Source organism: Eretmochelys imbricata, chromosome 10 (assembly GCF_965152235.1).
Source record: "Eretmochelys imbricata isolate rEreImb1 chromosome 10, rEreImb1.hap1, whole genome shotgun sequence".
NCBI classification, from domain to species: domain Eukaryota; kingdom Metazoa; phylum Chordata; order Testudines; family Cheloniidae; genus Eretmochelys; species Eretmochelys imbricata.
In genome coordinates this window covers 60404272-60422432 of record NC_135581.1, presented here as the reverse complement: position 1 = coordinate 60422432, position 18161 = coordinate 60404272, and the positions used below count along the sequence as shown (strand labels likewise).

Sequence of the window (18161 nt, the reverse complement as noted above, 5' to 3'; positions counted from 1 at the left end):
GACGTTAGTGGAAAGACTCCTATCAATTTCTGTATGCTTTGGATCAAGCCTTACATTACACAGCACATTTTGATCAACTTGAAAAAAGCATCTAATTCAAAGTGAAATTCAAATCAAATCCGATGAATTGAGCTGTAGCTCACGAAAGCTTATGCTCAAATAAATTGGTTAGTCTCTAAGGTGCCACAAGTCCTCCTTTTCTTTTTGCGAATACAGACTAACACGGCTGCTACTCTGAAACCTGTCAAATCATGTTGAAATTCATGACTGTGCATTTAAAATTTGACAATATTTTAAAACATTGTCAGACCAAAAATGTGGCGATATTAAAGCCTTTTGAAACACAAATAGGACACGTGAAGAATATGCACAACTTTTACTTTCTATATGAAGAGAAACTGCCGACAATATTCAGGACAAAAACTGGATTCCATGCAGGATAGAACATTAGAAAGGGACTCTCACCAGCCATCTACCTGATCTTTACAAAGGAAGGGATGAATCCTGCATCTCTACGTCCACATCAAAGACAATGGAGGGTTTGCCTACCTAAGAACTGGTAAAGACTGCAGGATGTGACCCACAGATAGCTACTGGCTTTGGTCTTGAAAGAGGGCAAATGGTTGGAGATACAGTGCTAGATCTAAATTTGCTAGCACAGCATAATACATATATCACCCTCAATAGTTACCATTCAAATAAATTAAAGCCACTTCTAGCTGCCTACAAGAGCTAATGAAAGCCTAAACAGAGTGCAAGTAGCTATAACCAAATATGCACTGCAGACTTCTGGCAGAACCCACATTCTGACCTCATGTGTATGGCTTCCACCGAGTCTTAATATCTTCAGAAGAACGAATGAAAGAACAAGAAGATAAATTAAGAAAATAGATTATATAGCCAGATGAGAAAGAGAAGCTAGAAAAACAACAAAAAAAGTTTATAGGTAAGAACAACCCACCCACCCCCCACCCCCGCCCCAGGGAAATTGTGATCACATTGCTGTTAACATCAGAATAAGGGCACATTTTGATTCATCTAGAGGCATGCTCATAAAATGCAACAGACAACAGGAGAATTCATGCACTTGAGTTCAGTTAATAGTTTAGTGAGCACAGTCACATTTGCTTCATATAAAGGCCACACCTTTCCTGCCCTGCAGTGTCCCACAGTTGCAGATGTATCCTCTGTCCTCTGCCACTAACGCCATCTGGCCCGTTGGATCTATACATCTGTAACGAGACAATTTTTCAAGATAGAAGTGTCAGCAGTCCACTCTCAACAGCATTGCAAAAAACTGCCGTTTAAAGTATAATACTTTAATCAGTCTTGATGCCAATAACAATCTAATGCATTGTTGATCTAAGAATCAACACTACAGACAGACACCATCTCTTTGCCTTATAAGGCTGAGTTGTAGGCGCCCGCTTTGATCCTGCCCTCTCGTAAAATGTTTAAGAAAAGAAAAGCATCAAATGAGACAAGAGAAAATGTTTCCAATAACCTAAGAAGAGCTAAAGAGAAATTCAATGTAGTTATGATTTGCATTAGGCAGGCTTGATTCTTTTTAGTTTTACTATTACCGTTTCACTCTGTTCAAATTGAAACAATTATAAAAGCACAATCAGATAATGTAATGTGGCAATATATTTGTTCCATTAACAGAACTATGTCAGCAAAACAGAATATGACTGTAGAGATAATGACTTCTGTTTAACTGTCACAAGGTCGCTAAGAAGAATCTAGTGTAGATCTTACCATATTATTTAGCAGGTGATATAAATAAAGACATCTGTTGAATATGAAGAGCATCAAATGGAAATAGTGTTTCAAGTCATTGTCTAGAAGACATTTTCAGTTTCGGTTGTCCTCTCCTTTTCCTATTGGTATTACTGAACTTCTTTAATCTTAGGGTTATGGATATACAGGCAATATCATTGGCACAGAATGTGTCACAGGATAATTGTCACACAGTGTCAGACAGGCATATCAAAGCAAAACCATCAAGTTTATTTTCCAAGCAAGAGACAGTTATTCATTTTGATAATTTTGTTTTGGTTCCTCCATTAGAACAATTACTCACCAATAAGCAGCAAGTCTGAACAAGAACATTCTGCACCAAGAAAACCCCTTGGTACTCATACATGTTGAGTGTGGGGTGAGTAGCCCAGGTAAAGTGACTCTGCTGAAAGTCATCTGAAACCCCCGTACCCGTATGCTAACAAGATGGGCTTGGTGCCAACTATGAACGTGTAAGTGCGGCAGGGAGCAGCGTTGCAGTGGTATGGTAATCAGTGCGGTTCTCCATTGCCTCAAATCAAAAATAACGTTTCCCACACACTTTAGATAATTCAAGAGCCACCTCCTGAATTCTTTGAAGACAATGGGAGAATGGGTTTCCCAGGTAATCAGGGCCCAGATCCAACACCCAATGCCAGATTATTTTCTATACTGGATGCCCTGTTGGTATAGTAATATTATGGCATGAATTGTTTACAATATTTATTGACAGGATCCTCACTTCAGATAAAATTTCAGCAATTAAAGTTTTCCAATTTTATAAAAAATGGCTTTAGAATATTCAGGATGGATCACAGATTTTCTCTAAAAAGCGATTAAAAGGAGGAAATCCTGTAGATATCCATTCAAACTTTGTTGCATTTAAAATCGAGACCTTGTTAAATATATGTATTAGAGTAGCTTTTAGTTTTCACATTTTGACCTCGGATGCTTAGGAGTTTGGAAAACATAGGCGTCCTACAAGCGCTGCCCCTTTCATTTAGAAAGTATTAATTATTCACCACTGCCCTACTGTGTATTTTTCAGTGGTGCAAAAAATTAACACGGTTGTCTTTGTTTACTAGCCACGTTGGCTTATAAAGAAATTTATGTCAATACATCCTCAATTGGGGCCAGTTCTGCAGGCCTTCCCTTGTGGAAAGTCTACCGATGAGAATGGCAGTTCAATTTACAGGGAATGGTCTGAATGCCATAGCATCATCCGTTGCTATCAGTACAGCTCACTGAATTTGGTTTATTAGTTAACTGCTTCTGCAGAAGGGAGTAACAAAATAATTCTTTTGTGGACCTCACAGAAACAGCCTTTGTTTTATCTGCAGTTCCTAGAGAGAAAAGAAGGTATTCTGTGCCCATGATATATGCTGGACTATGCAGTGACGATCAGGAGATCAGGTTTTAAAACAGTAATTTTTATGCAGCTGATGGCTAGATTTTTTTTTTAAATAATTGTACATTCAAAATAACTCAGAGTTGCTGCAACTTACCACTCTCTTTTCCCGAAAGTCAATACCCACTGTTGTGATAAATCTGGAATTAAATTTGCCATCTGTGTACTGGTAAAGGATGCTGGTCTTTCCTACTCCAGAGTCACCAAGTGCTAGGAATTTTATGAGGTAATCATAGTCTCCATCAGACATAGTGAGATCTTTGTAGACCACCTTTACAAAGCAAAACAAAAGAACACTTCTCTCATTTCATTACACAAAGAAAATGGCAGTATTCTGAATACATACGTTTGTTAATTCTAAGTCTCCACAAAAACTTGTTTGCAACTTACTTATTTAAAATAAAGAGAAGAAGAATGGGCCTGATTTTGCCCTCCTTTACACTGGCTTTATTCTGGTGTAACCCCACTAAAGGGCAATGATGGAGCGGAAGGTCAAGCTTAACATTTTGAAAGGCTGAAGCCAAATTCAGCTCTGACCTCAAGGGACACAAATCTACTGACCTCAAGGGACACAAATCTACTGACCTCAGTGCCTAACTACAACAGAACTGATTCAAACTCAATATCAGAAGAAGCCAAGGGCCAATCTACTCTCACCCCAGTTTTACACTCGGTGCAACTCCAGTGGCTCTGACTGAATTACTCTTGATATACACCAATGTAAGTGAGAGAAAAATCAGGCTCAATTTGTTCAATAAAGAGAGAAATCAGCTGTCCCGGATAAACTCCCTGCCGGTCAATGGAAGGAACAAGTGAATGCAGGATGGTCCTCCACAATAAGAGTTGCTACAGATCATCATTTATTACAAACAAAAAAAAGGAGGAAATAAAATTTTTACTTTTTATAAAAAAGCAAAAAGCAACTAAGTACAGAATTAAAGTAATCTGGAAAACCATGTACACAGCATTAGTCACAGAACTATTTACATCCGTATCTGAAAGTTGCAGCAGTTATATAAATACATCTGCAGTATCCTGCTGAACTAGTGAACTAGTATACTAGTTCACCAGAGCATACTAGATTTGGAATACTGAAGAATCTATTTTATTCTCTCCACTTTGCCCACCACAAGCAGCAATTCAAAAAAAAGGCACTGTACTGCAGTAATCAAACTATATTGCACATTTTTGGGGGATGGGGCGTGAATGCACCATACATACCAGGTTCTTTTAAAAACCACTTAACAAGAAGTGCTCCATGTCTTATGCAAAATGAATTTGGCAGGAGTTTCAGGAGATGCTCCTCTGGATGATCTAAGACGACTGACCTATCCCCTCAACTTAAGTGTTACTTAAAGAGTTCATTTTCTTCATTAGTCATTGAAGACAGATAATCCAAACAGTCTCTCCAACACTTTCCATCTATGTTCTTGATGCAGAAGTCCACAATTAATATAAAACCTCACTACCCTTTTTATAAACCTCACTACCTTTTTTATAAAAGGCATGATGGGAACACTGTTAGCATCATTCACTATGTTGGGTCACAGTTACATTCAACCTACTTAAAATGCCCTTTATGTACAACTGGGGGGAGGGATAGCTCAGTGGTTTGAGCATTGGCCTGCTAAACCCAGGGTTGTGAGTTCAATCCTTGAGGGGGCTATTTAGGGATCTGGGGCAAAAATTGGGGATTGGTCCTGCTTTGAGCAGGGGGTTTGACTAGATGACCTCCTGAGGTCCCTTCCAACCCTGATATTCTATGATTCTATGATATGGTATCTGTACTAGGCCTTTAAAACTAATTTGGGACTTAAATTGTACATGCATGGTCAAATTTTCAAATGCCACCTGAAACTGAACCCCAAATTCTCTATATCTACCTTCTTGTATGAAAACAAGGATACGAGAGTGTAACTGGCAAATCCAGGTTCATGTGTGCACAAAAACTTGGATTAAAAGAAAACCAACAACAAAAAATCCCCCTCCCGCTCCGTGGGTGCAATTTTAGAAGCTAGTTTGAGATCCCTTGAAAAATATGGTGTTCTTTGAAAGGCACATGTGGACATTACAACACAGAAAATAGCCAGCTAAACAAAACCAAAACACTAGAACTGCCTATCATCAAAACTTTTATTTTCCAAGATTTCACTTTACGCAAAATTTTGAAGAATTAGTATTTTCACATGGAATACATGCAAATGAATGTGACTGCCTATGTTTCTTATGCAAAGCTATTTTTCCCTCCAAAACAGCCTGTTTTTCCACTTAAAAACATATCTGAGCAACAGTTTTCATGGAAAAAAAGACCATTTTTGAGTTTGTAATAAAATAGACAATTTTCAGGTATTTTTGTAATTTATTGATGATAGTTTGAATAGTTTTACCAACCACTAAACCTAGGTGTTTGATTACACTGCTTGACACTACTATAGAAATTTAAAATTTCTAGTCTTACCCCCTTTGCGGATTTTAAAAGAAAAAAAAGTATAAGATTTAAAATTTGAAGTGAAAAATTAGGTGTTTCAAAATGCCTAGACTGTAGAAAGCAAGTCCTAAACCAACCACGTCAATTCCAGGGAAAATTCAGTGTATGTGAAAAAGCCATATGGGGATTGTGCTCTAGTAGTTTCCTGTTTGAGAATAGCTACTGATCTCTCCTTCCCCAAAAGCAGTATCTTGCTGCCTTACGCAGCTTTTAAAGGAAAACATCTAAAAAGAAACCCGAGTAGTTCTTCCAAAACCAATAGAAATCTAGCACAAAAAATTACCAATTACCAGGGGAGAAAAGGTATCAAAATATGAAAAAAGAGAGACCATAAAATGAAATACATTCTTCTTGCAAAATGTGAAATTTGGGCTGCAAATAATATTATTAGAACTGTAATACTATTTACTGCTCAAACTATACAAAGCTGTAAGGCTAATCACTTCATTAAGTCCATAGTATTTCAACTACATTCTTCGCACTACAACTGTCCTCAATAGCGTAGCATCAAATTCAGTCCTTAGTCTCTACTGCACAACTTGAGGTTTGGAACAAACTCCAGACCTCTAGTGTGTGGGTGTCAATCACCACCCCTAAGGTAAGAATGTAACTATCTCTGAGGCTTTGGCTTTGTTGCAAAATTTTATTTTGTAAACAGAACATGACCGTGATAAGTTTGGTTAGCCAACACGGTGCAGACCCCATGACGCTAGTCAGTGCGGACAAGAGAGAAGATTTTTCAAAGGCACAAGTGGCAGGTAGGTGCTTCATGGCCACTGACTTTTAACTGGAGTTTTGTGCCCAGCTGTCATTTGTGCCATTGAAAATTTTCCCGAAGCATGACTCCTGTTTTCCATCATGAGTAGCTGAAATGATGCAGTCCTGCTGGCGTCAGGGTTGATGAACAGCTGATACAAATCTCCACTTCTACACTCAGCACAAAGTCATGGTCAGCTTTGGGTCAGCTAAATCAACTTTCCACACTCAAGTTTTAAAACATGATAAAATGTGGTCATGACATTAAGCCCTCAGAGATGAGACGAGACGAGACATTCAGAACTAGCAGGATGATTTCTATGCTGTGTGTGCAGACTTGACACTCCAGAAACACATTCACCTACCCTCTATGCTAATAACATGATTGCGATAACCCTAACATTTTTTAAAATCTTCAGATTGACTATGACTCCTTCCTAATGTTTAGTTTGTGATTAAATTAATGCTTCCACATCTTCTGCCAAGCTACCTTGCAGGCTTTTGTAAACTTTCCCTCTTTTTAAATATACATTCTGTTGTACGTAAATCACTAAAATTACTAGTATTTTAAAAATGCTTAGATACTCAACAAGTGCAATTTGGGACTAGTGTGTTACGAAGACAAGTCACCCCTCTGGGGGCTTATGCACATGCTGCGTTAGTCTGCACTAGAGAGGTGTAAATTCTAATGTGCATTGGTGTGTTGTGCACTGACTGGCCCATATGGATCCTGCTGGTGTGCACTAAAGTAAGACTAGTAGTAATGCTACTCTTCACTCCTAACAGACTGCTGTTGTGAGAAAAGTACGTGTGTATAAGGACCTCAGAAGACAGATGCAACAGAAGTGCAAAGTATTGGCAGCAGCAGCACGTTTGGAAATGTGGAAAACTATTATACTTCATCTCACTTTGTATAGTTTGCTATAACTTACTGTAAATAGCTACCGCCCTCCACTGAGCAAAGGACAGAGCTAGCACAAGATTAAACATATACACCTTCCAATAGAGGAATTTGCAGAATATCTGTTTGGATAAGCTGCCGCACAATACAGACTGCTTTTTACCCCTGCTTTAATTCACCATATAGCTTGTAATTAACAATTTCCAAATGGCTGGGAACAGGGCCAAGAGTCCTTAACATGAAATAAAAGAAAAATACATTCCAATCAATCCTTGACAAGGAAAAGTTCTTCCTCGGTCAAGTTAAAGTTCATATCACTCCCACCTCTCACCCTACAAGATAAACCCAGTATTCAAATATTTCCAGGATGTGTTTACTGTGAAAGCATGAACCTAACCCTGAAGAGAAGCAAGAGTTATTTTCAGTCAGTCCCAGCCCTGTCCTCCTCCCTGTACAAATATTTAAAAAGTGTTCTCCACCTTCCGCCTTACAAGGCTTACATTCCAGGAACCTAGAAGCCTCCACATTTCTACTATATAAATTGACACACTGTGTTAAATAGCAAAATCCTTCAAGGAGTTAAAAAAACAAAACAAAACCTGATACTTTTTATTGAGGTTTATTTTCTTTTATACAATAGGCAGTGTTTGTTATTTTAAAAAAAATATGTATTACATGTATATAAATCTTTACCCACTAATGGAAAAAAGGTGGAGATGGGACAGATGAAAGTGATGGTTTGATGCCCAAAGTCATAGATTTAAAATACACAGAGGATGAAATCCTGCCCCCAGTGAATTAACGGGAAAACACCCATAGGCTTTAGTGGGGCCAGGATTTCACCCAGCTCTCTGTAATCACCAGCTCAGACCCTAGATAGGCGAGTTCAGTCCCTCATTCTTCCAGGTAATAAAACCGATTTCTTTGCCATTTGCTTTCAAAACAAAATTCTTGTCTGCTCAGGCTGGACATTAAAAATCCCATGGAACTTCCATAAATTGGGGTTTGCCTGGATCCTTTGGCAAAAATTCCCTACCCACTTCTGTATGTTATGCATTGCTCTGCGTCAGTTGCTACTCTCTATCCTAAAGATGCCCTCATTTTAGTGTTACCATATGCACACAGCTTGTAAAGCTCTTTGGGATCTATCAGGATTAAAAATTCTATATAAATGCAAATTAGAGACAATAATTCAGCCTGTGTTCATCTTTTGGGAAGAGGTCAAAAGGGGGAAGAAGAATTGTGGATGTTAAAATCAATTAAAAAACAGAAGACCTATAATCTAAGAGTTAGGAGTTGGTATAACTCCTTCATTCACATGTTTTTTTTAATCAAAGCTCTCAGCACTGCAGCACACTTTTCAGTCCCTTCCGGTCACATTCATATGCCCTAAAGGAAGGCATAAGAAATCTAGGAGGGAGCTGGATATAATTAGAACCCAGCAGGAGGTCCAAAATAGTTTTAGAAGGGACTTCCTCAACATTATTTCTAAGAGTAGGAAATACAAGAGCAACTCCTTTTTGCTGAGAACTGTAAGTTACCAAAGGAACAGGTTACACAGCAAGCACTCCAGCCAACTCTTCTCTTTTTATGATCCTCTTGTGTTGTGGTTGCATTTGATACTTCATAGTAAAACACTGGGATGGACAGAGAATATGAAAATCTGGGAAGCTCCATTGGCAGGTTGCACTGCTGGTATGATCGTATTATTATCTATTTCAATGTGGCCATGTCTGTGGCATCTCCAAATAATTATGCCTACTCTACTACTTATTTCTCTGCCAATAGGAAAGGCTACATGTTTCTTGAGGCAAGTACTGCTCCTGATAAATGAGTCTATTCACATTAGTTCAAGGTGGTTTTATATTAATAGGCTTCTATCAGCTTTACATGGTCACGTTTCACCTAGGGTACATTTGGTTATAAACAATACCATGATGCTGCTGTGTGACAAAGCATTCAAGAGTAGGGAAGCTTTGTTTGTGGATAAGTTAAGGAAATAATCTTGGCATACAGGATTTTCCCCTTTACAACGCAACATGCTCTCTGTACACAAACAGCTACTTCATGTTTTTACTAAAAACATGTAGCTACTGATTGGGGGGGGGGGGCTTCAAACCAGATCAGCTGACAGCAATAAGGGTGAAGCTCAAAAGAAGAACAGACTAACCATGGAACTGGTAGTTAAAATATATGGAGGCACAGACACATGCATTTTAAACTACTATCTGTACACCTGCTCTTAATCAGACTGTCCTCTACTATGTTAAACACAATTTTATACCCCCAAAAATTGTATATAAAACTTACCTCCACTCTGTTCAAGAAATTTGCTGGTCTAATCGGAGATACTTATTACTCCTAGCGGGAGTAGTTTTCTAGCTCCACCTGTTTAGCACACAGCCGAGCAGCCTGCGTGTCACCTGTTTGCATTTGTCAGTGACTATTTATAGATAAAAAGGTGTGCCTCATGTCTGTATGTGTAAAGACAGTGCTGGCTGGCAGCAGTGCAGGGGAACAGCTACACACTTACAATGTCCCATTTGTTTTCTAAATGGAAACAGCACTTTAAGAAAAGATCTGTATATATCCCACCCGGGAGCAAATAAAAATGGTAGTGAGACCTCGTGTGTATTATAATAAATCTTAATATTTAATTGCCTGTTAGAAACAATATCACTATACAAAGGATATAGTATACTGATCACAGTCAAGCAACATTTTAAAAGGCATAATGATCTTCATATGTTTTTCGACTTTGCATCCCCTTGTCTTAGAGGAGGCCAATATGGCAGCAATCTCTGCTCTCTAGTGTTAGTTTTAATTTATTATCTGTGTTTCTCCCCTGTATATAGGGCTGAATACACAGAAGAGGTTTGGGTGGGTCTGACAGGAGCATTTATTTCTAAAGAAACTGAGCAAGATCTGGTAATAATGGAAGTGACTCGTTGGCTGAAATCTCGAAAGCACATTTGCTGACTGAAACAACATATGCCAATACCATTTATACCACTCTAAAATTTCAAAAAGAGAAGCTATGTGTAATCTAGAACTTTGAGACTCCTGGAGATTGAAGGAGAGGGCTTGTTTTCCCTCCTTTCCTCTCAATATCAGCTCTCATAGCAAAGCAAAGGCCATACGTCCTCTAAGAAAATATGGCAAGTGAAACTTGCACCTCTCCCCACACCAAGAAAAAAAGAAAATTTTATATGTAAATGTCAGTCATCACCTCCATATCTCTGCTAGCAAGGGCAGCCAACCATAAATGCATTGACTAAATTTCATTAATTTTCACACAGACAGATGTTTAAAGAGACAAGCTAATTAGAATTTGCCAGATAACAGAGAACAGGCCTATGTAATTAAGTTATATGGCAACTATAATTTTAAAAGGTCATGTGACAGCCATCCTGTTCTTTGTTTGCTATTTCACAAGTTAGAGTCAGATACAGGGGCATTTTGGGATGTATAAGTAGGGGCATTGCCAGCAGATCGAGGGACGTGATCGTTCCCCTCTATTCAACACTGGTGAGGCCTCATCTGGAGCAGTGTGTCCAGTTTTGGGGCCCACACTACAAGAAGGATGTGGAAAAATTGGAAAACATCCAGCGGAGGGCAACAAAAATGATTAGGGGACTGGAACACATGACTTATGAGGAGAGGCTGAGGGAACTGGGATTGTTTAGTCTGCAGAAGAGAAGAATGAGGAGGGATGTGATAGCTGCTTTCAACTACCTGAAAGGGGGTTCCAAAGAGGATGGATCTAGACTGTTCTCAGTGGTAGCAGATGACAGAACAAGGAGTAATGGTCTCCAGTTGCAGTGCGGGAGGTTTAGGTTGGATATTAGGAAAAACTTTTTCACTAGGAGGGTGGTGAAACACTGGAATGTGTTACCTAGGGAGGTAGTGGAATCTCCTTCCCTAGAAGTTTTTAAGGTCAGGCTTGACAAAGCCCTGGCTGGGATGATTTAGTTGGGGATTGGTCCTGCTTTGAGCAGGGGGTTGGACTAGATGACCTCCTGAGGTCCCTTCCAACCCTAATATTCTATGATTCTATGTTTCCAGAAGCGACATAAAATTTTCAAGAAGAGCTTACAACCAAAGAAAGGAGCCATGTCTGACAAACAAGGATGCATCTTTATTAAACCTTGCCACGTACCTTGCCTTCTGTATTCAGCAAGAAATTAATTCTAGTAGCATAGGGGGTAGATTCATTGGGGACTAGGTCAGGGAGGTGGGAGACAGGCTTCTGTGAGGTGTGCATATTCTCTCTCTAATCCAGGTAGCAGAAGGCAAGCCAGAGAAGAAAGAAGTGATTGTGGGAAAGAAAAGGGGGTATATTTCTTGGGAAAGTGTAAGATTGACATTGGCATATCATACCAAGAGGATATGGTAGGAAATAGACTGCAGTATAATCAAAAGGCACTACCATGTAGGTACACGATAGGGATCTATTGCTGACAAGTACTCATTTGAGCAAAGCTACCAAAAATATAGTCTGCCACAAATCTACTGATATTTAAGTCCTAGAAAATGCTGATATCCAAGAAATCCCAATGCGTAGCTCTGCTCTGAAAAGCAACTCCATATGGGCTTCCATTTTTATTGTCTCTTGCTCAATCTATACTGAATTTGCTCAGTTTACTGGCTGAAAGATTTTTTCCCCTCCAGCTACCATCCCTGCAAAGTCATCATTGGGATCTGGGAATCAAGCTGGGTTCTTTCAGGCATCACCATCAATAATGCAGATTCTGAAGACCAAATTAGACCTGCAGGGACACCTGTACATCTCCACTCTTTTCAGTTTGCCCGCTGACATTTGTGCCCCCACTGCCCATCAATGGGGCTTTAAATAGAATTGCACAGATGTAACTATGAGGGCAGAATTTAGCCTCCAGAGCCTGTATTGCTAGTGATGAGGAGCATGAAGGAACAAACTCCGGCTGACTCAGATCCCAAACTGCCCAAGGTCGGTTAGGAACAATAGCCACTATCATCTTTTTACTTGTAAGCTCTGTAAATTTGATATAGAAATCATGGACCATTAGAGCTAATCCCTCAATAAAAATACTTCCCTCTGACGAATATTTTTAATAAAAAAAAAAACAGTTCTAAGTTTTTTGAAAGGGCATTTTCTGAAGAAAAATGTTGATGGAAAATATTCAGCTAAGCTCTAGGCAAAATGAAGATGGAATCCCACATTTCAGAGCCACTTTCAAGAGATATGAATGGTGGCTTCACTTCTTCTGAAGACTGAATTCCTGTTTCTTTAAAAGAAAAATTATCCTGCAGTTATCACAGACCCTAGTTTCTAAGGCCCAATGCCCCAGTGTAAAATGTTTGCCCACTGAGTGCCCTGAAAAGCTTGGCTTAAGGGTGAAATCATGTACTGAAGAGCAATGCAGTTACACAGGTTTTTAAACATGGTGGACATGCAAGCTAGTTTGTTTTCAATTCATTGTGTACAACAACTTCGCACTACATGACTACAGTAGTAGTTATAACTGACCTGGTTTGTTGTGATGGAAATGCCCTTATAGAAGGGGGACCCCCAAGAACCCGCATTTAACCAACTGATATAGTGAGAAAATCAGAGTATCTTCATTCTTTGATGTTATAGTGGACTGCCCACAACCTTTTCTCATAGCCTGGGTAAAAAGTTCAGAGCGGCCTCCCTCCATGCCAGCTTTTTAGCAGTGTGACCCTCTGAATAAAGCCTCATTTGGAACCTTGGTCCTTGCTAAGTAGGTCAACGTTAGATATTTGCCAACTAGCGAACGGGGAATTACACATGACTCCCCATTCAACACTTTAAAAATAAAATGACATGATTTTGCACATACGGCAGCTGTCAGCCAAATGGATCCTAAAACTGCTTAACAATTCTTAAGCCGCCAGTCCTGCAAACACTTAGGCACATACTTAAATTGACACACAAAAATAGTGCCACTCAACTAAATTGATTTAGAAATACTCTATAGGAATCACTTCACCCTCCACAGCCATCTCTCTAAAGTGAAACAGAAAATATTTAATGATACACAGATTAGGACAGGAAATGAAAGACACTACAGCCAATAGAAATTACACGGGGAATTTAGACAGGTAGAACCTGGAATTTATTTATCCAGGACCCTAGGGTTAGTATTATGGCAAAACTGGCTGGTGATTTTTAATAATCACAAGGGGTTAAGAGTAAAGTCTCATTGTCCAGCTGAAAGATGGCATGTCACCTGCAGTGTTTCTTAACACCATAGTGGTGCACTGGTTCAGTACTCATGGAAACCATACAAGCTACTGAATCACTTAACACCTGCAGTACCTGAGGTTTTTCCCTAGAGAACTTCAGTTTCTCATCTAACTATTGATTTACCCCCACCATGACTACTTTATCAAATTCAATGAGTGAACAGCCTTTAACGCTCACCAGGTAAGCAGAGAAATGATGTCACTTGTAGATATTCTTGATGTGAACTATTAAATCTTTCCTTAACCCAAGTAATCTGGGGAAAGAAAGGGTTAGATGAAGTAGACCTAGCAGAACTTCTCCATATTAAACCTTCTGAATTACTTTGTGCTGATGGAGCATTGTGCGGAAAGGACAAGATAGACTTTCCTTAGTGAGAAGTGTTTTTATCTATTAGACAATAGATATAAACAAGAATTAATGCTGGGTTTTTTTCATATAGGGTAAAATTTTCAAAAATGTCGAAGTGACTTAGGAGACTTACACCGCAATCGTGTGACTGCACCTCATGTAGACATACCTGCACTAGTCTTAATCTATCTAATAGGGCAAAAGATAGCAGCACAGACCCAGGCAAGGAATGTGAGTATGTACCCAGCATTCTGGGTCAGTTTGCACAGTCCGTGCTGAAGCTTGTGCTGCTCCATACTCCCTGCTATCATTAGTGAGCTAGCTAAACTAAAGCTATCACAGGTATGCTGACATGAGCTGCAAACCAAACCACCGACTGCAATTAGACATACCCTATGTTCCACTTTCAAAAATGACTTTGGCCCTTAAGAGCCTAAGGGCCTGTCTACATAATATCTTAGTCTGCCCCAGTGGGGCATGAATTCCAGTGTGCACTAATATAACGTACACAAACTGGCCTGTGTCGACTCCAAAAAGCTCCCTTGTGAGAGTTAATATAGTCTCATTTCAAAAAGTACTATGTTAACACCCACTAGGGAACTTCTAATCTGCACTGGTATGTTGCACACTAACTGGCCTGTGTGGACCCTGCTGGCATGCACTAGAATTTACTCCCAAGCTAGTGCAGACTATGACACAGTGTAGATAAACCCAAAGTCTTATTGCCTTTCATTTTTGAAAAATGGGACTTAGGCATAAAAGCAAAAGTACTAACATTAGCTTAAAAAGCAGACTACTGTGCATTGTCTGACTGACACCGGAACTGCATACTTACTGTACCCTGTCTTCAACAGTGGCCAGTGCCAGATACTCTAAGGAAGATGTAAAACCCCTATAACAGTTCAACAACACGATTATGAAATTTTCTTCCTGGAACTTGACAGTTAGTGGTTGAGCTATCTCCTGAAGTATGAACCTTGATATCACTTTTCAATTTCTTATTTCAGCTAGAGAAACTGCTAGAGTAACAGTTTTAAAATGTGTAGCTTCTAAATTCCATTGCATGACCCCCTCTCAACGCAAGACAAGGGAGAAACTAAGTGCACCTGACTGCTTTCCTATATAGCATTTGTTTTATACATTTATATCATACCATCTCTTATGTGTCTCCTCTCTAAACCATAGTTCTAATGTTTTTAACTCTCTCCTCACATGGAAGCCTTCAAATGCCTCTAATCATTGACAATACCCTTCTGTTTATACTCTGTTTCCCCCTGCTTCCTCGCCCCCTGAGTAGCTAGAACCAAACATAGTACCTCAGGGTGAAGGCATGTCATGAGTTTATATAACACTAGAATATTCTTAGTGTCACTCTATAGTCCCTTCCTAATAAAATCTAATACCTGGTTTGCTTTTTACAGCCATTATTACCATGAATTAAGCAGAACTTAATGGTACCTTGGTCTTACCACTAACAAAGTATCAGACAGTTATGAGGTAATTGTTCCGCACTATTTCCAATTCCTTCCAATTTGGATACTCTCAGTATGTGCATCCGCTTATTTGGCATTTGATTGCTGTGTGCACATTTTTAGCTTCCACTCTAAAAAGGGAATAGAAGGAATCAGATTCTTCAAGAAGCAAGGGAAATATTAAACCGTTAGCCCCTGACTAGCTACATGCAGGCTGAAATCGTGCCCATGCAGAGCCCCATTGATTTCAGTGGAGTTCACTGTGGGTGCAAGGGTCTGTCCCCGTTAAGCCAGTTGTAGGGCTTCAATTCGCAAATAGCGATACCACATGTATCCCACGTGAATGTATCCTGTGGCATCTGCATCCACTGTCAGCTTATTTAGCCCAGAATTGCAGAATTTCCCAAAAGAATGGTCAAAATGAAGAGCAGGAACTAGCAGGCATCAAACTAGCTTCACAGAAAAGTTCTTTATTGTGAGAGAAATTAGCTGCCTTACAACTCTATCCTCCTCCCCCAAACTTCCCAGAAAAAAAGGCATGGAAGCAGTCAGTTAGGCAATAGCTTTGCGGATGTGGTATATGACTCCAATCTTACATAAGAGGATAAGAAGGGAAACTAGAAGTCCTTGATATCATTTTGAGAAAGCCAGGGGACACCATCAGAAATGTAGAGGCTGCAGGAAGAGGCCGGGGACAACAGTTAGTTTCATAACTCTTGTTAAAGTAAGACCAAACCAAGGAAAAGTAAGAAGCTGAATTTCATCAGAGCAAGGCTTAGAGAAATTTGTAGGAACAAAAGGGGAGGGCACAAAAGCAGGAGTTAAATGGAAGTAGTTCAAAGTTAATAGCGTCAGGGTTTGTGTGTGTGTCACCTGTGATAGCAGTAAAAAAACAAAAACCTATTCAGAATATCATGCATCTTCAATACAACACAACACAACACCTCCACCCCCACCCTCTGAAGTCCTCTGATACTATTGTAAAAATGAGATGCATGAACACGTATCAAGGAAACAATAAACCCCGAAGAAACAAGGATTCATGGGTAATGGTGGTAAAAATAGTTAACACTTCTGTGCAATAGGTAGACTGGACATCTCATGGGACTGGCAGCTTTCACTTCCTGGTTTCCCCTTTGAATCCAGCCCAGCAGATGAGAGCAAGAACTGCAGTTGTGCGCTGCCATTGTCTGAACAAGACACGTGGGGAAGGCCCTTTGCATCCTGCCTGGAAGAAGCACGGTATAACACACAGTTGAGGCCACATATGGGAAAGTGTGTACCCTTCTGCCCCCTTTATTATTGAAGGCCAAGAGTCATGGCGGTGATACAAGCCAAGTTAGTGAAAGCTGCTCCTTTTCCAGCTCTACTAGACTGAACTTTGTGTGGAATTTGGGGTATTGCTCAAAGATTCCGATTCTGTTTTGATGCAACCAGTACTACTATTTCTGTAGAGGCCTTATTAATGGAGAAATCTATAATCAAAATGTAGGACAACTGTCATCCGCTTTATCTTGAAAAAGCGGGAGATACAGCAAGTGGTGCAATCTTAATGAAATTTTGCATGCATGTAGATTAGAGCTGGTTGGAGGTCAACAGTTCTGTCTCATGACAATTTTCAGTGGCCGCATTTGAGAAAAGCTGGTGTAAGGTATCCTATGACATTGATAAATACAAAGTGACACTGTCTCCTAACACCGACTCTCACAATTAGGATAAGTAAAAAATATTATTCCCTAAAACTGCTGCTCTGTCTTTTTCAGCAGAGCTTCTGCCTAGAACTAGTCCCAGCCACAATCCTGCTGGGCTTCCTTTCAAATTTAAAAAACAATTCCGACATCCTCATCTACTGAGCACCAAGTACCTGGACTGTCAGCTTAGGAGCCACCCGGATTTCCCTAATAAAGACACACATGCTTGCCAAAGGAAGAAGATAAACAGAAGCTTGTCCACCCTCACAGCAACATAGTGCTGATAGGGAGTGGAAACCACCACCTCTAAGGAGCTAGGAGAAGACAAGGAAGGGAGAAAAAACAAGCCCCCTCATTTCCTCACCCCACAAAAGCCTATGGGGAAGAGGGTAGATGGAGGACCAGTGCTTTAGATATTTATAGGAATTAAACTTTAGGGAGTTGTTGTATGCTCTTGGAAGTGAAAAAAAAAAATCAGCAGGCCACTGGAATTATGGTAATAAATGAAAAAGCAGAGTGGAGGGAATATGAAAGCGTGGAAACCCCAAAACTGGGAGGAGGGAAAAACCCCACCATTTCAAGTGTGGTTTGTATAGGCAGAAAGTGACATTGCCGTTCACACAAATCATGAGCAGGTTTGTATGATTGCGTACAGCTGAAGGCAACATAGATCATAACATCTAATCTGATTGGCTGTTTCAGAAGACCATGCTATAAATTAAACATGCCAGGCTTATTTGTTTAATCTCCTTGGAGTGTGCTGTCTGTAAACAGCCTTGGGATCATCTGCTTGAGTTTACTTCTGTGGCTACTGGGAACTTCTTTTTAAGAAATCAAGCAAGTTTGTTGGAACATTTAGAAACCCCTACCAAGTACTTTAAAATGGCTAGTCTGTTGAGTAGGAGAGTACTAGACATCTTCTGACCCTTTACTTACACAATATAGCCATGATCATCCATTTTGGACATAATCCAGTCACTAAAGCTGGTTGGGAAATGTTTTTCCCCTACAAAAGTTTTTTCAACTTTCAATATTTCATCTCAGCCAAATCCCAAATAGTTAGATCCG

At 39.7% G+C, this 18161-nt stretch overlaps 1 protein-coding gene across 6 annotated transcripts in view; it reads right to left on the bottom strand.

Moving 5' to 3' along the window:
- Positions 1-18161, bottom strand: part of RAB27A (RAB27A, member RAS oncogene family) — a 72227-nt gene that overhangs the window by 13166 nt on the left and 40900 nt on the right. For all 6 annotated transcript variants that reach the window (XM_077828325.1, XM_077828324.1, XM_077828326.1 and 3 more), the window contains 2 exons: positions 3285-3458; positions 1147-1232 (listed from right to left, as the gene is read on the bottom strand). In XM_077828325.1, coding sequence (XP_077684451.1) covers positions 1147-1232; positions 3285-3437 — 239 coding nt within the window. In that variant the 5' untranslated portion in view covers positions 3438-3458. The remainder of the gene's footprint in view (positions 1-1146; positions 1233-3284; positions 3459-18161) is intronic.